Source organism: Cervus canadensis, chromosome 15 (genome assembly GCF_019320065.1).
Source record: "Cervus canadensis isolate Bull #8, Minnesota chromosome 15, ASM1932006v1, whole genome shotgun sequence".
Classification (NCBI taxonomy): Eukaryota; Metazoa; Chordata; class Mammalia; order Artiodactyla; family Cervidae; genus Cervus; species Cervus canadensis.
Genome location: NC_057400.1, coordinates 13,446,038 through 13,468,526, shown reverse-complemented (window position 1 = coordinate 13,468,526; position 22,489 = coordinate 13,446,038). Strand labels below are relative to the sequence as shown.

The following is a 22,489-nucleotide window of genomic DNA, read 5'->3' as shown; positions in this document are numbered from 1 at the left end:
AATGATAGTATCTTTCTGTTGGAAGGCCAGGTTATGACAGTTGCCTTTAGATGTTACCAACATGTATTCCTGAACATCTTTTGAAGTTTTGTATATTAGCCTTGGGTCAAAATGGTTGCAGCTACTCATCAGATTTTCTGTCATGTCTTGTTTGCTTTTCCTGAACACCAAAAGGTCAAAATGTATATAAATGATTCACACTTAAATTCCAGGGTCAGTGGTACTAAATTAATTCCTAAGTCTTCACATTTTTCATGCAACTTCCTTAACTTCCTAGGAATCAAAATAGTGCAGTATAAACAGTGCTGATCCTAGAACCAGTATACCTAAGTTTCAGTTACAATTTTATCCCTTATCAATTAAGCAAATCTTTATCTTGGTTTCTGTATCTTAGACTAAGAGGTACCGGTTTCTGCTTTCCCAACTCAGTGTTTGATATTTAGGAAAGTCAAAGGACATGAACTTCACATTTTAAAATGTAAGATGGGCCCCAACCCAGGGATGCTTCATACTAGCATCTAGGGCTCTGCTAGGAACCAAGGCCACAGTCATACCTGGCCAGTTCTCTATTTCCTCTGGGACACTTGATGAAACACTGCTGTGTGTAGATGTTTCTGGAGTTTTGTAGGTGTTTGAGGAGTTTTTCCATGTGATTTCTCTTGTATATCTTTTTAAGGAAAAAGATGATACCTTTATGATATTCTTGCTTTAAAAGCCCAAAGGCCGGAAGTGTCTCATTAAGTCCATTATGGAGAATGAATACAGGTGATGAGACCAGAAGGCCTGCGGGTATAGTTTGATAGCATGCCGAAGGTAGATGTGAAAAAAGAATTTGAAAAGGACAGTATTTCTGAACACGAGCTTATTGAAAAAATAAGATTGAAGAGGAAAAAAGAGAAGAAAGTCTCCATCACACTAAATAGGTTTTAAGGTACATCAGATTATTTATTTCAAATGATAGCTATAAAACCTCATTAGAAGAGAAGTGCTTTTTAAAAAAAGGCCTCCTGACTTGGTTATAAATGGCTCACTAGAGTCCATAATGAAATGGTTATTGAATTAGGAAAAAGGGATGATAAATACCAGAAGAGAGATCCTAGAAGATGAATAGGTTCTCAGCAGCATCTTAGAATTTGGTTCTGAGGAGGAAGCATGGGTTAAGGTCAGAGCAGTTGCCAAGCAGTGAAAAGAACTGTGAACTCGGAGTTGGAAGACCTGACTTTGAATTCTGGCTTCTGTGTATATACTCATGTCCCCAAGAGACATCTGTTCCCTGGGCGTTTGCTTTCTCACCTGTAAAATGGAAATTATCACTGACACATAGTGTTGCTGTGCAATTCCATTGAAATAATAATTAAGAAGGAATGTAGCTCACATTATCATTAGCACCCCAATATTTGTCTCCACCCCAGGGGTGCTGTGTGATTAGAACAGTCATGGCAACTGTCCCTACCAGTGATGAGAGCTTGTTTGGAGGTTCCAGCAGGGGAGCAAAGCTACCTGTATGCTCTTGACCGAAGACCCATCCTCCTCTATCGGAGACAGTCGTCCTCTTCGACCGAGCGAGCAGGTTTCAGAGGAACGGGGCACCTGCCTAGCCAGCCAGATCAGCTGAACCAGTCCTGGCGGTCAATGTGGTAACAGATGTTGCAACCAGATTGCCCTCACATCATCTTGCCAGTGATGAGAACCCAGGCCTGAGCCTCCCCCTGAGTGGCATCCTCCCAGTGACGTGGATTGGTCCAGGAATGAGCTTGTGACCCTCATCTGACTAATTTTCAGGAGCCAGTATGGTTTTAGGTATAGAGAGGTTCACGTGGAATCAGCTTCTCTTTCCTTCTGACCTTGGGAATGTAGAGCTGACTGTTGCAGGGCTGCTCCCACCAACTCCTACCTCAACAGGAAGATAAACCTGAGACACAGGAGGGGCAGAGTCAAGAGAATTGCAGGGAAACCCAGATTAAGGCAGCCCTAAAGCTGTTCCCTGAAGCTCAATGGTAAAGAATCCAACTGCCCATACAGGAGACACAGATTTGATCCCTGGGTCAGGAAGATCCCTTGTAGTAGGAAATGGCAACCCACTCCAGTATTCTTGCCTGGAAAATCCCATGGATAGAGGAGCCTGACCGGCCCCAGTCCGTGGGGTCATAAAGAGTCAGACACAACTGAGTGACTGAGCACACACACATGCATGCAACTCACTGTAATCATGGACTATGAGATAATACATACTTACTGTTTAATGTGTTACTGTCCACCAAAGCATTCCACTTCGCTCATTCAGAGTATTCAATAAACTGAACATAGAAGACAATATTGGGGTCACATACAGTCAAGCCTGCTTGTAGTTATATGATCATGGGCAACTTTATTAACCTCCTTAAAAACCTCAGTTTCCTCGTATGTAACGTGTGTCCATTGCATGTTGCATAGTAACCTGATGCAAGCAAGATGCTTGCACCATAGTTAGCAGCCAGCAAATGTTATGCTGCAGAAATACGAGGTACGATGCAGGTCAAATGCATCAGCACAGAGATATCCAGGCTGCTTGTACAGTCATGATTTACTGACTTAAGGACCCTTGCTGCAGAGAAGCCTGGGACACACATCCAGGTAAACCAGGGCTCCAGGTACCATGCCCCAAGCTGGAGAAGTACTGCACTAGAGTCCCTGGCAGGCCCTCTGGTAATGGGGAGCACTAACCCTACTGGGAGGTAGGTTGATGAACAGAGGGAGCCTGAGCTTTGGAGCTGGACTTGTACCGTGTCCAATCACCATCTTCATTTCTAAGAGCTTTGCTTCCTCCTTTACCAAATGGGGATAATAGTAGCTACTTCCCAAGATGATTGAAAAGATGAAGGAATCCAGTTCCAGTTCAGTCGCTCAGTCGTGTCTGACTCTTTGCGACCCCATGAACCGCAGCACGCCAGGCTTCCCTGTAACCAAAGCCTTTTGTGTGCTACCTGGATCTAGGATTAAGGAACGGCTCCAGTTTTACTTCCTAGTGACTCCTGAAGAAACTTCCTCCTCAACATCACTTTCAGACACCTGTAAAGTTTATTCAAAGTTATATGTGGGGAAAGCTCAGTTCCTCTGTTCAGCCATGTTTAACCAGGATTGTTTATATTTTTGGATTTAAAGATTTAGTAAATCTTTATTGGCAGGCTGGGTCCATAAGATATATGCAGTTTTAATTTATCTAACAACAAAATGTACCAATTGCAAGCATCCAGTTCAATGAGTTTTGATTAATTAATATATGTGGTTGTATAACCACTACCACAATCAAAATATATAACATTTTCATCACCCCAGAGTATCCCCTCATGCCCCTTTACATCCAAACCTCTCTCAACACCACTGGGCTTGGGTAAACCAGCCACTGATCTGCTTCCTGTCACTTTCGTGTTGCCTTTTCTAGAATTTTATGTAAGTGGAATTAGTCAACCAGTATGTAATAACTGAGGTTTGGCCTCTTTAAATCAGCATAATGGTTTTGAGAATCACCCATGTCGTTATCTGTATCCTCAGTTTGTGTGTGTGTGTTTTGTTGCTGATAGGCCTTTCATTGTATGGATAAACCACATTTGTTTATCCATTCACTAGCTGATGGACATTTCAGTTATTTCCTGTTTGGGTATTATGCATAAAGCGGCTATATACATTTGTATGTGAGTCTTTAGGTGGATGTTATTCTTTCTTTTGGGTAATAGTATTATTGTGGGGTCACATGATGAGTGTATGTTTAACTTTACAAGAAACTGCCAAACTGTTTTCCAAAGAAGTTTCACCATTCTCTACCCATACCAAAAATATATGAGAATTCACCTTGTCCAGCACCCTCATCAACATTTAGTATTCTTAGTCTCTCGCATTTTAGCCATTTTTAGAGGAATATAATGATATCTCATTGTGATTTTATTTTTAAAAATTTTCTTAAATGTATCCCCTAACTTTATTTATTCATGGCTCTGCTGGGTATAGGTTGGAGCACACAGCTTCTCTAGTTGTAGCACACAGGCTCTTAAGTTGTAGAGTACAGGCTTAGTTACCCTGCGACATGTAGGATCATAGTTCCTTGACCAGGGATCAAACCCACACGCCCTGCATTGGAAAGCAGATGCTTTCCCACTGGACCACGAGGGAAAATCCCCTCATTGTGATTTTCATTTGCATCTCCCTTATGTGTGTTAATGTTGAGCATCTTTTCATGTGTCTATTTGCCATCCATATATCTTCTTGGTGACAAATGCATTCAAATACTTTGCTCAATTTACTATTTAGTTGCTTGTCCCCATTATTGCATGAGAGGTCTTTTTATTCCATATCCAAATCCCCTATTTGAAATATTTTTGCCGTATTCTTCCAACCTGTTGTTTGCCTTTTAATTTTCTTAACAATACTTTTGAAGAGAAAGATTTTTTTTGAACTTTTGATCAAGTTTAACATTTTTTTTTGTTTTATGGTTCATGTTTTTGAGTTGTGTTTAAGAAATTGCTACCTAATCCAATATCACAGAAATATTCCTTGTTTTCTTCTAGAACTTTTATGGGTATAAGGAAAGAGTTAAGGTTCAATTTTCTCTGTATGAATATTCAGTGTTTCCAGTACCTTTTGTTGAAGATATACCTTTCCCTTATCAAATTACCTTGTCATCCTTGTCAGAAATCAATTGACAATGTGTCTGTGAGTCTATTTCTGATATGTGCTCTGTTCCACTGATCTATATGCAAATCCTAACCCAGTACCACATTCTCTTGCTTACTGTAGCCAAATAGAATTCAGGTATTGTGTACTGTCAGTCTTCTGATGTTGTTTTACTTTCTAAAAAGTGTTTGCATTTCTAAAGAATTTTAGAATCAGTTTCTCACTGTCTATAAAAAAGCCTGATACTGTTTTGATTTTGAGTGCACTCAATTCAGTTCAGTTGCTCGGTCATGTCTGACTCTTTGTGACCCCTTGGACTGCACCAAGTCAGGCTTCCCTGTTCTTCACCATCTCCCTGAGTTTGCTCAAACTCATGTCCCTCAAGTTGATGATGCCATCCAACCATCTCATCCTCTGTCGTCCCCTTCTCCACCTGCTTTCAATCTTTCCCAGCATCACGGTCTTTTCAGATGAGTCAGTTCTTCGCATCAGGTGGCCAAAGTATTGGAGTTTCAGCTTCAGCATCAGTCCTTCCAATGAATATTCAGGACTGGTTTCCTTTAGAATGGACTGGTTTGATCTCTTTGCAGTCCAAGGGACTCTCAAGAGTCTTCTCCAACACCACAGTTCAAAAGCATCAATTCTTCGGTGCTCAGCTTTCTTCACAGTCCAACTCTCACATCCATACATGACCACTGGAAAAACAATAGCTTTGACTATAAGGACCTTTGTTGGCAAAGTAATGTCTCTGCTTTTTAATATGCTGTCTACGTTTGTCATAGCTTTTCTTCCAAGGAGCAAGCTTCTTTTAATTTCATGGCTGCAGTCACCATCTGCAGTGATTTTGGAGCCCCCAAAAATAAAGTCTGTCACTGTTTTCATTGTTTCCTCATCTATTTGCCATGAAGTGATGGAATCAGATGCCACAATTTTAGTTTTCTGAATGCTGAGTTTTAAGCCAGCTTTTTCACTCTCCTCTTTCTTTTTTATCAAGAGTTTCTTTAGTTCCTCTTCGCTTTCTGCCATAAGGGTGGTGTCATCTGCATATCTGACGTTGTTGATTATCTCTGGGCAATCTTGATTCCAGCTTGTGATTCATCTAGCCTGGCATTTCATATCATGTACTCTGCATATAAAGTAAATAATCAGGGTGACAATATACAGCCTTAATGTACTCCTTTCCCCAATTGGAACCAGTCCATTGTTCCATGTCCAATTCTATCTGTTGCTTCTTGACCTGCATATGAGATCAATTTGGAGAGAATTGACATCTGAATAGTATTGAATATTCTGATCCATGAATGTATTTAAAACAGATTTCTCATAAACAGCATATTATTGGGTCTTGATTTTTTAAAAACCAAGTTTAACCATCTCAGCCTATTAATTGGGATATTTAATAATCTAAATTGCTGGGTTTAGATCTATTATCTTAATACGTTTTATTTGTTCCATCTGTTATTTATATTTTTGCCTCTTTTTCTGCCTTCTTTTGTTTTTTGGTTTTGGTTTTTGCACCAGTGATTTTTATTTTATTCTAGTTTCAAGTTAAAAAATTCTCTAAGACATAATAAAAACAAATTTCTCTGCCCCAGTCCTCAGAGCCCTGGGGCCCACAGTGTACGGCTAGTTTCTAGTCTTTCAGCTATTTCTTTCAGCCTTGCACCTCCATATTCTGAAATGACAAATGAACACTGCCACTTCTTGAGTTTTTGAAAATGTAAACTTATCTATTGACTTTCTATTATGTGAGATTATGAATTTGCATTCTTGATCCTTTCTTCTTCCCTTTTTCTTCCAAAAAATATGTATTACAGATTTTGGTTAACTTAGTATGTATTGTTTAGAGCTTTATGATTATGCAAATACTGTTCAGTAATGAACTAACTAGTAATTATACTACTTATAAGTTCCTTTCTTATAGAGCTTAGAATTTTTTCTAGCATTAATAATGACATTTTATACCAATTATCAGGTTTCTATGTGCTGCTCATTGATTCCAAGTTCTCCAACAAAATTGTAAGGCCCCTTTCAATATTAATTTCCACTTAATCAAATGTATCAGGTCATGGACAATTTCTTTTAAAGTTTTTTCTCTAGGAGCCTCCCCCAGGGAGCTTGGGTCCTCCTCGTCTCTGGGGCCATATGTGCCTTCTTTTGAATTGGGTATTTTTTTATGATTCCACTTTACCTCCATTTGTACTTTATTAGCTATACATCTTTGGGGTTTAGTGGTTTTTTGGTTTGGTTTAGTGATTGAACTAATTTTTGAATGTAATTACATCTTTCCGTTAGCAGTCTGTCTATAATATATCTATCTGTATTACAGATTACTTTCTTAAAATCTTTTTCACAATTTATACTATTGTTGAATATTTAACTTCTAGATGTTGAAAACCTTGCAATATGTTGTAAATTGACTTTAGTGAATTATCTTCTAGAGATATTTTAAAAATAAGAAAAATATACTTTATATAGCATATAATTACATTTCTTTCTATTTTCTTTCTATTATATCCATCCAGATTTCTACCTGATACATATTTTTCATCTGCTTGTGAAGCTTCCCTCAATATCTTACACTAAAAATTCTCTGGACAATGAATTCTCTCAGCCTTTTGTTAGTTTGAAAGGCATATATTTTCCCTTGGTTTTTAAATTAGTTGAGAAGTTGACTAATTCAAATTAATTCTTTTAAGTTTGAAAGGTTTTGTTGGATTTTTCCCCCCTCTCAAGACTTTAAAGATGTTATTTCATTTTCTTTTGGTTTACGTAGTTTCCAGCATGAAGTCTGCTGTCAGTTTTACCTCTGTTCTATAAAGTATCTTTCTTCTCAGTTGCCATTAAGATTTCATCTGTATTATTGATCTTCAATAGTTTGATTATGATGAGTCTAAATGTCATTTTCTCCATGTTGGTTCTGGTTCAGGTTCATTGAGTCTCTTAGATTTTGGGTTTATAGCTTTTTATTTTTTATCAAATATGTGCATTTTTGGATATTACTTCACATAATTTTTCCACTGCCTTTTCTTTCCTTCCAGGGCTCCAATTATACATATTTAGACTGTTTCGTATTGACTTCCAGGTCACTGATAGTCTCTCTCTTTAACTGTTTTTTCTCTACGTGCCTTATTTTGGATAATTCATTTTGTTATGTTTTAAAACTCACTGATCTTTCTTCCTGCTGTATCTAATAGCTCTGAAATCTACTATTAATTTTGTATAGTGTGTTTTTTTATTTAAATGTATTTTTTCCTGTCTACAGTTTCCACTTGTGTATTTTTATTATTTTAATATCTCCTAATTATGTTCCAGTTTTACTTTATATCTTTGTACATATTTATGACATCTACAATATGTGTAAATTCTTATTTAACTCCATGATCTCATTACTTTGTTTCTACTGATTAATTTTTCTCTTAGATCTGGAGCATATTTTACTGCTTCTTTTCATGCCTAGTAGTGATTTTTGATTGGATGCCAGAGATTGTCAATTTTACATTGTTGAGCGCTTGATTTCATTGTATTCCTATGAAGACTGTTGTTCTTTATTTTGGGGTGTAGTTATTTGCAGATTAATATTATTTTTCAAGCTTGCTCTGAAGTTTTGTTATGACAATCCAAGAGAGACTTTATTCTGGAATGATTTAGCTCCATGACTATGGCTTGACCCTTTTTAGGGCTCTACCATGTGGTCCGTCTTTTGAAAGGCGTGTTCTCCCTGGATGATGGAAATGTAAACTATTTTCAGCCTTATGTGAGCTCAAAAAATTATTTAACCTACAGCTTCATAGTCATTGCCTCTGTGACCTTGTGAGTCTCACCTCATGCATGTGCAGGTTAATACATAGTTGAAGACTGTAGGAAAATTTCAGCTATTATCCTTTCTTTCTAAGACATAGCCCTGCAAATTCTAGCTGCCTTGACTACCCCACCACCATCACCTACACACACACACACACGCCTATATTAACCTCTTCAATTCAGCAGGCCCTCCAGACTCTGTTCATGTTTGTCCTCTTCATTTTCAATCTGGAAACCATCACAGGGCAGTTGGCTGCAGACATTACAGAGCTCACTTCATTCGTTTTCCTTCATCCGGAGATCAAGTTCTGTGCTCCCTGCTGCCCAAAATCTGAAAACAGTGTTTAACAGTGTATGTTGTTCCTGTTATAGTTAATCCTTAATGGACAGAAGCAAAAATCTCTATATATTTTTACCCATATTCATATCCTTTGGTCTGTTGGATTTCATTACTTCTTTATTATCTTCCTGTAGAAACAACCATGGAATATTGGAGAGTGGAGAGTGACAGCTGAACTGGAAAGATAGGCTCATATCTACTTTAGCCTTCTCTTCACCCACATTTCAGCCACAGTCACATAAAAGAAAAATAAATGATCCTTGAATATCCACTTAAAATAGATTACCTTATATTAATTAAAATCCTGAACCAAGCAAGTAAGGCACATGAAAGTGAATTTTTTTTTTTTTTATTTTAAGTTTCAGGGCATGCAGATTTAAGCTTTTTTCTTCCTTTCTGCATACAATTTGAAAAATCATTAGCATTGAGTATGTATATAGAGAGACAAATGGAGAGAAACATCTATGAGCTTTAAATTCTTATCTTTCTGGGGCCTTTTATTAAATATCTATAATTACTGTAATAAAAGCAAACTAAAATAATTGGTAATTTTAGAGAATGTAAAATTTTAATTTAAAAAATAGGTTTGTAATACATAGGATGCTTAAGCTCTTATAAACATCTTTAATATTTTTAATCTGTTTCTAAACTGACAAATCTGAATCTCCTCATGCTTCTCTATTTTTATAGGCTTCCTACCAAATTGAGTTACTTTGACACTCTTCCTGCAGCAGCTTACCTCCAATTTATTTTCTTTCCTCCTTTTCCTCACTCGCCGTATCAGAGCAGATGTTATCCAGGCAGGTAAAATGGAGAGTAGTGGCAGTTGTCCATATAATTCAGGAAACCTGATATGGAGTCTTAGAGATTTAGAAAGACAGATTTACCCATAATGGCCATCTGTGTCTATCAGATTCACCAGATAATTGTTCAACTTTTCACTTCCTTTTGGCAGAACAGATAGAGATGGAGTGAAGCTGAGAGAGAAGTTAGATCGTTAAACAGATACAAGGATAGCCTTTTAGGATAAATATGCTGTATCTTCTTTAAGGGGAAATTGTAATTTACTAATTTGGCAATGTGATCTGAGAATACAATACCTTTTTGAACTAAGGAGAACCAGTAAACACCGTTTGTTTAGAACTTTATTATGCCTTTTAAGGGCTTCCCTGGTGGCTCAGGGGATGAAGAATCCACCTGCAATGTGGGAGACCTGGGTTTGATCCCTAGGTTGGGAAGATCTCCTGAAGAAGGGCATGGCAACCCACTCCAGTATTCTTGCCTGGAGAATCCCCATGGACAGAAGTCTGGTGGACTGCAGTCCATGGGGTCATAAAGAGTCTGACATGACCGAGTAACTAAACACAAATCGCAGCATGCCTTTTATAAAAGCACCGGTCCCAAAGTGGATTAAGAGAAACAAATAGCTAAATTATTATTAGATAAAAAGGAGAAAAACTGAGGACAGAGCAATTATGTCATGGATATAGAATGAGTAAGAATAAAAGGAAACAAAAGACAGAGATAAATTAGCACTTCTTAAATTAGAAAAAAATGATGGTCACAGATCAGGGCTGGCACCATTGAGGTTATACATTTTGGTGGTACTCTAGAAAGTTTTGCTAATAAAATTAATTTTTTTTTCAATAAGAAAAGTATATGAGGAGGCCAATACTTGATATATGATTAGGAAAGTGGTTGATTGGTAATTATCTCTCTGTGCAGAGATAGGAGTAATCTATGTTGCATTCTTATTAATAAGGACTTTAACCTGGAAGTGGTGACTTCTGAAACAAGATGCAAGAAACTGGGATCCAGGTCTGTTTCTAGACCACCTGACCAAGTCCAGCAAATGCTGGTTTTTAAACTGTAGTGATCATGTTACCCTGCTCTTATGAAAGTGAAAGCATTAGTCGCTCAGTCATGTCTGACTCTTTGCAACTCCATGGACTGTAGCTCACCAGGCTCCTCTGTCCATGGGATTCTCCAGGCAAGAATACTGGAGTGGGTAGCCTTTGCCTTCTCCAGGGGATCATTCCAACCCAGCAGTCAAACCTGGGTCTCCCGCATTGCAGGCAAATTCTTTACCATCTATCTGAGCCACCAGAGAAGATCACAGTAAATACCCTGCACAAGTCTGACCACTTTTTTACAAGACAGGCGCAGTAGTATAGCAAGACATGAAGGAGTTATGTGAAGAGCTCAAGATTTTTCAGTCTAGAGGGATAAGAGTCTAGAGACAATTATTAATATTTGTAAAATCAAGAAGGATTTGGAAAGTTGCATAAAAAAAAAAAATCTCAGAACACTCGACCAAGGGCCATTCCAGAAACCTTTGAAGAGGCTGTCTTGGTGTCAGCGACAGGAAGGAACATATAGCAAACTTAAGGAATTTCTTCTCAAGGTTTATGCCAGATGAATGATTACATAAATTCAAGAAGGGCTCCTGTGAATTCATGGTCAGCACAGACATTTGGAACATATTCCTGACCTTTTCCAATTTATGTCCTTAAGTCACATCCCACTACAATATTTTATGTGATCTTACTACTAACAGTATTAGGTCCACAGGATACCAACCCATCCCATCCTGAGGTAACACGTCTTTTATATTGGTTTAAATAACTTTTTCATCACCTTGACAAAGGAGTTTTATAATATTTTTTTCTTTTTAAAATATGTGTCACATTAGCTCCCTTCATTTTTTCTCATTTTCATTCCCTGTATACCAGTGTTGTTAGTTGTTGTTTACTCGCTAAGATGTGTCCGACTCTTTACGACCCCATGGACTGTAGCCCATCACGCTCCTCTGTCCATAGGATTTTCCAGGCAAAAATACTGGAGTAGATTGCCATTTCCTTCTCCAGGGGATCTTCCCAACCTAGGGATCGAACCCGCGTCTCCTGCATTGGGAGGTGGATTCTTTACCGCTAAGTGACCAGGGAAGCCCATGTACTAGTTCACCAAACCCCCAAAGTTCCAGTTTTCCTTTATATCAAAGAGAACACATGGGTTGGAAAACAAATTTGCAGTCTCCTATATGTTTTTAAAATCTCAGAAAGCTTAAATCCAATTTGAACTTAGAAGCTAAGTCTCCACACGCATTCTGAAACCATCAAATTGAATTTACTCTTCCAGAAGGTCATCTTAATGCCACAGTCAAAAGTTATCCAACGTTTGTGAGTAAATAGCCAGTATAGTCATTTTGGACTACTTTAACAAAACCACAGAGTAAACTTAGAATGAATAACCTCCATTTAATTGATATGACTTTGGCAACAGACTTAGGTTTTTTTTTTTTAACTTATTTCAGCCATACAGATGAAGAGAAGGATGTGCAAATAAAGAGATCTGTTCTCCCATCTGCAGTTTAGGTTTATATTTCCAGTGCCACATGTAGCTTAAGATGTTTAGGAACTTGGAGAGAACTCATGCAAAGACTTAGTTACATGAACAATTGCCTTATAGGAACATATGCCAATTAATAATATGGTATCAATATTAAACACCCATAAGTTGCTGTTTCTGGCTGGCAAATTACACAGGGTCCTCATTGCATGTTTGACTGAAACTTTGTAGATTTGATCGAAGTTCTCAGAGTAAAAATGAGTTTGGGTTTTAAAAAGTTTTCCATTTTCTGAGGATTTATGAGTATGGAAGGGAGAAAAACAGTGATACTAAATGAAGTAGTTTTCTTGAATATATAAGAGAGGATAGATCATTGCACCGAAGCAAGTATATAACATTTTAGGATAGACTGAAAATCACAGCTTGCTAATTTGGGAGTGTTCCCTGAGAACGTAATAAGTCTGTGAGCAAAGGAAAATCAGTAAACCTCATTTGTCTAGGCTTTTTAAAAAGCCTTTCTGGTGTCAACTCCAAAATAGATTTCTTGAGAGAATGGGCTCCATCTTTTCTATATACAAGGCAGCTTGCAGCCAACTCTAAGTACTTTGCTCCATGTTTGTAATTGTTCATGACAATGTGATCAACTAATCCCCAAGGAAACGGTTGTCATGTGGCACTTGCTTAGGAAATAACCAGGGTAGCTGTTTAGTGAAATGTACTCAGGTGTTGCAGCAGCACTCTGACCACACAGGCAAAGGTTTGATTAGTCTTCAATTCCATGACAGTATGTGTATCACGTACCTGCAAGGCCCTCACCTCTCCCTGACAATCCCTCCTGGAAACTCTCTGAGCACCTGCTTTGTAATATGCACTGTGCCCGGCTTATCACCAGTGAGGTATGATTATATGAGGTCAGGACAGTTTTTTAAAAAATCACTTTTTTGATACTGCCAACAGGTAGCCAGGAAGGTTATCAAGCCTCCTCTTTCCAACTCTGGAGCTTATTCTCTTTTCACTTCATTCTTCTGAATATTTAGACCAATTTAGAACTCAAGGAACATTTGCTTAAGTCTGTCCTATACAATAATCTCTTTGGACAGATATGTTAATAATACCAGGAGTTTTGGTTTACATATTCAAGCAATTAAATATTTGTGAGATAGGCTCTGCGGGGAAAAAAAAAGTTGAGATATTTTATCTGGAGAAGAGAAGGTTGAGGAAAAAATGATTTTGTGGCCCTTCCCAAACACTCCAAATCAGTGCTAATGCAGATTCCACCAACTTGGAAATTTATATTATCTGAAGCAGTGCTGTAAGTAAGATTTTCCCTTTCCAGCTATTTTTGAAAATAAGGTAAGGGAACAGTGTAAAACAAGTTTGGAAGATTCAAGAAGAAGTCAAATTGTTTTAAAGGAGAAAATCCTCACTGTTTTGTGTAAAGAATATAAGAAGTTACTGAATAATTGCAACCGTTCACTGCAAGTGGTTCCCAGGAATTTGCCTTTGTGAGAACATGGTTCTTGTACTACTGTGGGTGCTGATATTAAAGGCAGTGCTGACACTTAGCTTGGCATCTGCATTCCTGAGGACGAGGGCTAGAGGAATGATGCCAGACCTGGGATCTCCAGCCTAGTGATGCTCGGAGGCAAAGGAGCGACTGAGGCGGATGCTGAAGCCACATTGCCTGTGCTATCCTTCATCTTGGTCACTGACCTTTGCTCTAAGGGCTTGGAAGTATTAAGAAATCTGTCTTTAAAATATTCAGTTATTCTGAATGATCTTATCCCCCTGGCTATCTGAATTAATAAAGTCTGGCTGTAAGAGAAATATAGCTACACAGAAAAATGAAGTCAGCTGTTTCCTCTGGTTGCTGAAGTGAGAACAGAAAGCAGCAGTTTGGGATTTCAAAAGGAAAAGTTCATATTCAACTTAATCTCAGGAAGAATTTTCTAAAGATGAGAGCTGTTTTTCATCCACCTATTGTTTCTTGCACTCCATGTGAGCTGACTATGTGTCAGGCACCGTGCTGAGCATGGGTGATGGAGAACAAACCAGACACTCTCTCGGCCTATAAATCTCATCATCTCTATCAGCATATAATTGCTGTTCAGTGGAATAAAGGTAAAGTAGAGTCAGGAATGGGGCTTTTGTGTGAATTCTGAGGAGATGGGTAAAACCCAGTCTGCCCCCAGGATGCTAGTAGTCCAAAAACACTTATTTTGAGAATTGCTGACGTTTTCTGAATGATAGCTATGTACCTGTTCTAGGCACTGTGCTATTGTTTATTATGTGCTGTGTTTCTAGTCCTCAGAGCACCTCTGTGATGGAGGTTATATAATCTAATTTTCAAATGAGAGAATTAAAGCCACCTGCTGGGGCACCTGATTCAGGAGCGGAGGGCTGATGCTCACTGATGAAGCTGAGTGGGGATTTTGTATTGCACATCCTAAGTTAACAGTTGAAAAGCCCCTGGTTGAAATGTTTCTCCAAAATGTCTTCTTACCACCATCACACACAGAATGTCACCCTTCTTGGTTGCTCACCCCTAGCCCACTCATCCCCTCTCTCAGGCACAATAAATCTCTCTTTATTGAAGTTTTGAGGCCAGACAGTATTCCTAACCCAAGTACTCTCAACATTCTTTCCAAAAAAGAAGGGCCTAGAGATTCTCCTATCAGCTGCTAACAGGCTGCAAATCTGTTCGTTTCCTTTCCTGTCACAAGTATGCAAAACAAAGGTGATAGTAAGAGGAGGTCCCAAGTCCATAGTAAGGAAGAGATTCCCTCCCGTGCTGACGTGCCATGAATGGACCCCAGGTGTACTGAGATGTTGAGCCCTCAGGACTCAGGTGGCCAGGGGTCCGGGGGCAGGCGGTGTGTTCCTCGGTGAGTCATATAATTCTTGTGTGTGCCAGGACTTTAAAAGGACTGGGAAGCATTGATGCAAGTCATCTCATGAAACATCTGGGGCTTGGTGGTGGTGATAATTGAGAAAACTTACCTTGGAAGACAGAAGGCAAATGGGATGACAAGTTACCAGGGACAGAGAAGTCATTGATGACCTTGAGAGAATGAAACCTGCTGATCCACCTAGTGACCCAGTCCTTAAACTCATTGGCAAGGCCCTTTTGGCAGCTATTTTCATAGCCACAAATGTGAACTTAGACTTGTTGAGGTCAAGACTGAATCAACTCATTGTGGATGCAAAGCCAGTATGTGCCTTTGAACTTTATTCTTCAGTTCAGTTCAGTTCAGTCGCTCAGTCATGTCTGACTCTTTGCAACCCCATGGACTGCAGCACACCAGGCCTCCCTGTCCATCACCAACTCCCGGAGCTTACTCAGACTCATGTCCATTGAGTCGATGATGCCATCCAACCATCTCATCCTCTGTCGTCCCCTTCTCCTGCCTTCAATCTTTCCCAGCATCAGGGTCTTTTCAAATGAGTCGGTTCTTTGCATCAGGTGGCCAAAGATTTGGAGGTTCAGCTTCGGCATCAGTCCTTCCAGTGAATATTCAGGACTGATTTCCTTTAGGATGGACTGTTTGAATCTCCTTCTGAACAAGAGACTCTCAAGAGTCTTCTCCAACACCACAGTTCAAAACATCAATTCTTCGGCCCTCAGCTTTCTTTATAGTCCAACTATCACATCCATACATGGCTACTGGAAAAGCTTTGACTAGATGGACCTTTGTTGGCAAAGATATGTCTCTGCTTTTTAATATGCTGTCTAGGTTGGTCATAACTTTTCTTCTAGGAGCAAGGGTCTTTTAATTTCATGGCTGCAGCCACCATCTGCAGTGATTTTTGGAGCACAAAAAATAAAATCTGCCACTGTTTCTACTGTTCCCCATCTATTTGCCATGAAGTGATGGGACCAGAAGCCATGATCTTTATTCTTATCTTATTCAATTATTTTGTGAGTTCTTATAATTCCCTGAGGAAAAAAAAAAAACTGACTTCAAAAGTACAATATCTTAACACTTTTTCAGGTTACAATATTTTTTTATGAACTGTGAGAAACTTATAGTGCCTTAAAGAAACTACATAAAGAAGGTGTCAGCATTTTCAGTATAAACTCTATTTCCAAAGGTTTTTGCATTCTGGAGAAATTTTGCTTGAGGGGGAAACTTGGCATATGGTGTCTGAGTTCCTGACTGTCCACACCTCATTTCATAGGTACTTACAATTGAGTCCTTCAAATTCACTACATTTGGCATCTGTAATTTTTAGAAATAAAAAGATGGCTTTAATGGCAGATGATTTCTGAGGTTAATGTCATTGCACACAGTCTGAGAGAATGAGAAAACTCAGGAATACCAGAAGTTCTGTTTTATAGATTCTAACCAGGACAATATTGTGGAGGGAGAGAAGGGAAGGAAGAATAATTTAAAGGGACAGATATGAAAAAAATGTTGGTGTCCTCAGAAGGGCATGAGAGTTAGACTTCCTTTATAATTCTTCCTACCCCAGATTTCTCCCTGTCCTATTCCTTACCTGGTGTTCCAGGCCAGGCAACATCAACAGGCTTTGATGTCTGGGGCCTTTCCCCAGAAAATCACTAGAAAGGTTACCAAGAATCCTACTGTGCTTTGTGAGTTTGCATTTCAGGGGACTAGATTAACCCACAAAATGCCTACAGAATTCTTCAACCAAGCCAAAAAAATATTGCCCTTGGAGGCAATGCCTATCACCAAGCCCAGAGAGGTAAGATTTTTTTAAAAACCTGGCATGGAAGTCTACAGATGCGATCCAAGAGGGTGCAGGAGGAGAGCCTGAGTACCTGTGGTTCTCAGGAACCGTGCAGATGCCGGAAATGCCAGCCACTGACTCCGTTTTCAGGATGAGAAGCGTGGGAGCCAGCTGGTATTCGGGGCCAGCCCCAGTCCCAGAGGACAAGCGGGGCTCCCTGACCAGAAGTAGGGGGCCGTTCTCTGTGCTTTCAGCTCACAAGGCTGCCTCAATGACTGTTAACTGAGCCATTGAGTGAACAGAACCCTAGAACTGTTAACTGTTAAATCCAGAACTGAAGCATCCTGAAGATGCTGGGAGGAAATTATTGTGGCAGGCAGCTTGGGGAACACAGGGACTAACACATCAAAGCTGTTACATTCCATGAATCTTTGATCCCCATCCCTAAAGACTGATCCACTTACTTCTGTGTGAGATTGAAATAATTTAGACAGTTAAAAATGCCCCCAAGTACAACATATGGACATGCTAAACATGAGGACTGCCATATATCTAGGTTAGCATGAAGAAAGGACACCAATTTGTGAATAAGAAGATCTTTCTTTTCTGGCTGTGCTTTCCCATGCAAACAGCTGAGTACTTTTCTAAAAGTCTCTTTTGTAGCAATTGAGTTTGCTTAATTGAGGAGAAAATGAGCAGAGAACATAATGAATAATCTGGGAAGCTGAGAGAGAAGAAAGCTGACCGGGTGGAGGCCCTGAAATGAATGGACCTAAAACTTAGCCCTTGTGGTTCTGGGAAAGATCTCAGACTATAGCGGTGTGATTCAGGGCTCCTGAAGTCCATGACCAGCCTCTTGAGATCAGATGGCGAATGAGATGGCTAAATGGCACCATACTGTAGAAACGGTGTCTGCACCTTCCCGCTAACTTTCACTTTGGAGACTGAATCCTCTCTTCTGATGGGGAGTTCATCAGAGCTTCTAAAACCAAGCACCAAACCTAATAGAACCTATAAAAGTCAGCTCTGTACCCATCTCCACGCCCTTTGTTTTCACCTTAGCATCCAAAAATTCCCAGAATGCTATTACTCAGAGCAAAGAGGTTTCAAGGGGGAGAGTGGGGGAATAGGCAGATCTGCTCTTCAGATACTACTTGCTGTACATCCAGCAAATCCAGTGGGATTTGTAAGAAGAATCCTCAAAGATAAACTATATACCTATCATATATCTACTGAAATCTAATAAATATCCCTAGCATATTGTCTATGTCATCGTTCATTATTTCCTTCACTCAGCTATTGATGGTGTGCTAAATTTAAGAAATTCCACAGTGAACGTATTTTTATTCTCACAGCAACTCAGAAGGAACTTGAGACCTTGAGGGGTTAAGGATCTTCTGTGACAAGTTCACACAATTAGTTATTAGCAGAGACCAGACTCCAAGCACCACTGAAATGTTAGTTGGTGAGCCTCTTGGTACAAAGATCAAGACATATTCTATTATATTCCTCACCATGCCTAACACAGTGCTAAGATGTGCCTATTCCCCAGTCCTAGACTAAGATGGTAATATAAATTATACTAAGGATGTTTCATTCTAAGATTGTAATGTGAACAGGAGGCTTTTGGGTCACAGGCAAATCCTGGAAGCTATCTCATTAGCTTAGATAAACTACACCTCATTTCAGGAATTAACCATGTAATAATTTTTTTTCAAATATAATATTTTTTCCTGGATAAAAAAACGTTTTGAAGTTGAGATGTAACTAGCAGAATATGTCACACATATGGTGAAATCAGCTTGGTTTGTTTTGGCGAATAGTGGGATGCCTGGAAACAAGAACTCCAAAGGGCACTGATGAGTTTTGCCACTGAGAAAGGTAGATGGAAAGACAGAAAGTGGCCCTATAATCTTCTCAGGAAGACCTTAGATGGCAGTGGAGTCACAAGAAGCCCGCATGATAGGTGATGTATTTGGGGGAATGCCCTTGTAGAATGTGAATTACTTGTCCTCACAGTCAAATTGAGAGGCTGGAGACTTAGTGAACTACTGGATGGATGATAATTCATGGTAAAAGATGCACAATCTCCTTTGTTAGGACATCACTTCAGTTTGTTATGTGTGCTCATTACTCTTCTTATTTCAGTTAATAAATGTCACCCAATTGATTGAAGTAATATGGTTCTCAATTGAAATAAGAGTGAGCAAAAATAATTTTTGGCCTCTAATGACTGTTTTCTCTTACAACTCTAGAGAACCGTGCACACTGTATGTATACATGACTCTTGCTGCCAATAATGGCCAGCCTTCTAACTTCATATTACATTATGAGACTATTTCTGTGTTCAAATAAATGTCTGTTTCATCCCACTCATTAGAAACTTACTACACCCTTAATAGTACTTCTTCCTTCTAGATATCCCTTTTCCTCCAGACCAGATCCAAACACTCATGATCCTTTTCTCCTTTCATGTGAGCCGTCTCTAACCCTCACTATGTTACTCTGTCTAGAAACAAACTGCCAGATGAGGACCCTGGACAGTGGGATTGGAACCTTCCCACTCCCAGACTCAGGAACTCGCGCAGCGGGACGGTACATACGCCAAGCAGACTCCCCTGAGGACACTGACCCCATCCTGTCTCTCCAGCCGGCCCTTTGTGCAGCTTCTTCCATGAGAGCCCAGACCCTTGAAAGAGAAGTGCCTTCCTCTGCAGATAGCCAGGGCTCTGCAGACAACGCCATTGTTCACTCCACATCCGACCCCATCATGACTGCCAGAGGGGTGCGACCTCTTCAAAGTCTCCTCCCCAAACCAGCCTCCTCAGGTACAGTGCCCCTTACCTTTCAGATGAGATTGTTTTCTCATCAAAGTCATGTACTTGCTCACAAAAATGGAAAACAGGCAGCAGAAAAGGTTCCCACCAGGTCAGTCAATGACCTCTGTCCAGTCGAAGTATGTATGCATGAAATCCCTTTATGTCCTCAAGCAAGAGGTTACAAAGTGAAGTGAAGTCGCTCAGTCATGACCGACTCTTTGCGACCCCATGGACTGTAGCCTGCCAGGCTCTTCCGTCCATGGGATTCTCCAGGCAAGAATATGGAGTGGGTTGCCATTGCCTTTTCCAGGGGATCTTCCCAACACAGCTATTGAACCCAGGTCTCCCGCACTGCAGGCAGACTCTTTACTGTCTGAGCCCCCCAAAATTACAAAAGTAAGTTCTAAACATCATCAACTCTTAGTGTTATTTAAGGAGCCTAGATTGCCCTACTGGCAAAGAACCCACCGGCCAATGTGGGGGACCTCGGTTTGATCCCTGGGTCGGGAAGATCCCCTGGAGGAAGGCATGGCAACCCACTCCAGTATTCTTGCCTGGAGAATCCCATGGACAGAGGAGCCTGGGGTCTGCGGTCCATGGGGTCGCAAAGAGTCAGACACAAACTGAAGTGACTTAACATGCACATGCACATATACACATAAAGGAAACCAGCTGGTAAGCACAGGTATATGGATATATAAATTGGTACAGAAAAACCTATATGACATACACTTCAGATTTTATCTTTTAAATCTTAACTCTGAGTATAGACCAATCTAGGCCCAAGACATAAATTTAGCTGAAGTGTTGTTTGCCCTCTAACCAGAAACATACGTCTTCTGACATATTCCTATCCTGTTCAAATGTATTTATATGTTGAACTATAAAAAATGTAGTTTGATATATTAGCAGTAGATTGTGCATTAACGACAGTGGAATGGAGGGAGCCTTCCGCCTGAGAAGAACTATCCTTTGCTACAGTCAGTTGAAACAGGCTTTCATGATTAAAGACAGGACCAGGCTAAGGGTCAAAGTTTTTTCACTGTTCACTCAAGATTAAAAATATTTATTACAGTTCAGGATGACACTAAATAATTTGTAACTTGTACAGCCCATGTTGCATTTATGATGTGCATAAGCATATGAGCTAGAATGCTGAAGGCTTTCATTTATGATTTGAAGATGAGAAAGCAACCACAAGTAGAGATTATACCAGGGGCTTCTGAGAAATTAGAAATGAAGACTTTTCATTAATCATCTTTGAATCGATGTGATTGGGTATTTCCATGGCTAAGTTCTTCCTCCACAGTAATACTAACTGCTGTGAATGTTTCATCACAAACTTCTCATCTCAAGCCAAGGCTACATTTTAAAAGGCCGGAATGCATATTATTTTTGAAGTAAATGTATTGTTAATTAATGACACAGCCTCCAGAGATTCAGGGGCGAAATCGTAGTTATAGATTATGTGCTCCATGCCTGACTAGCCACATGTGTGACCTCAATTCAGCAACTGGCTGCCGAGCAGACTCCATGATTAAACACTGTCATTATAACAAATTGAATAGAAACCGCAAGCCTTGAATTGCTTCATAGGAAGAGAATAGGAAGGAGATTGTTCTGATCTTGCTGCTAATATTCAGTGTTCCAGTTTCCCAAGGTTTGTGTCTTAATTAAATCATCATGAAGAGTTGTTAAAAAAAAAAGTGGTATATGGTAGAGAGTGAGGTCAACAGGATGCTGGACATTTTTGTACTGTCCATCCTGAACATTCCTGCCCACCTTAGAATGTTGTCACCATGCGTCAGAGGCAAGGCCTGCTTTCCAAGACTTCTCTCTCTTCTGTGACTGTTGGTTACTCATCTTAAAAATTAAGGAGCAGAAAACTAGATGGAACAAAAGGAAGGTAGTTTCACGCAGTCACTTCTAGTTAAAATATGCATTGGAATTGGTTATTTTCTTATCCCCATATCAAAAATGGAAGTAACTGTACAGATCTCCCATTGCTGATGAAAATACAATTACTTTGCTTCTGCTCACAAGCAAAATGCTACTGAGAGGCTCTCACAGCATGTCCTATTGATAATCATTGAGGCTGGAGCAATAATAACAGCAATTCTCCATTCCAACATGAGGAGGAACTACACTCTGCAGGTTAATCCACTATTATGCGTTATGGAAGAACTTTAATCGTTCTCTGCTAATTGCACCCTGGCTACTTAAAATGTAATCCCTGGTCCAGCGGCAACCCCTGGGAGCTTGTCAGAAATGCCAGTTCTCAGACCCCACCCCAGACCACCGCATCAGGATCAGAATCTGAAGTGTTACAAAAGCTCTGGAGGCATATGCACATGTGAGCTTGCACAATACTGCCCAGCGAGATCTTTAAGGGCCTCTGTGCAGTTTCCCAAACCACCTATTTCAAAATGATCTTCATCAGGTTGCTAGGAAAATCAGGGCTTCCTAATCAACCATGTTTGGGAAAAGCTGCAAATTCAAATCCTCCCTTTGGAAATCATGACTGTCCCCATCAGCAAAATGAAGAATTGTGAGAAGTACTCCAAAAATGAAACCCATTTGTTCGTTTGTATATTAACACATGCATATAGACTCTAAAAAGTTGGTACCAATGAACCCATTTGCAGGACAACAGTGGAGATGCATACATAGAAAACAGACTTGTGGACACAATGGAAGAAGGAAAGGGTGGGACGAATTGAGAGAATAGTATGGAAACATATATATTACCATATGTAAAACAGATAGCAAGTGGGACTTTGCTGTGTGACACAGGGGACTCAATCCAGTGCTCTGTGACAACCCAGAGGGACGGGATGGG

The 22,489-nt window shown here is 39.7% G+C and overlaps 1 protein-coding gene across 10 annotated transcripts in view; it reads left to right on the top strand.

The window, feature by feature from the left end:
• NCKAP5 (NCK associated protein 5) overlaps nt 1-22,489 on the top strand; it is a 1,111,865-nt gene that overhangs the window by 1,017,692 nt on the left and 71,684 nt on the right. For all 10 annotated transcript variants that reach the window (XR_006273101.1, XM_043487514.1, XM_043487515.1 and 7 more), the window contains one exon: nt 19,345-19,659. Coding sequence is in view for 9 of the 10 variants with exons in the window: in XM_043487514.1 (XP_043343449.1) it covers nt 19,345-19,659 (315 nt within the window). In the remaining variant the exon portion in view is untranslated. The remainder of the gene's footprint in view (nt 1-19,344; nt 19,660-22,489) is intronic.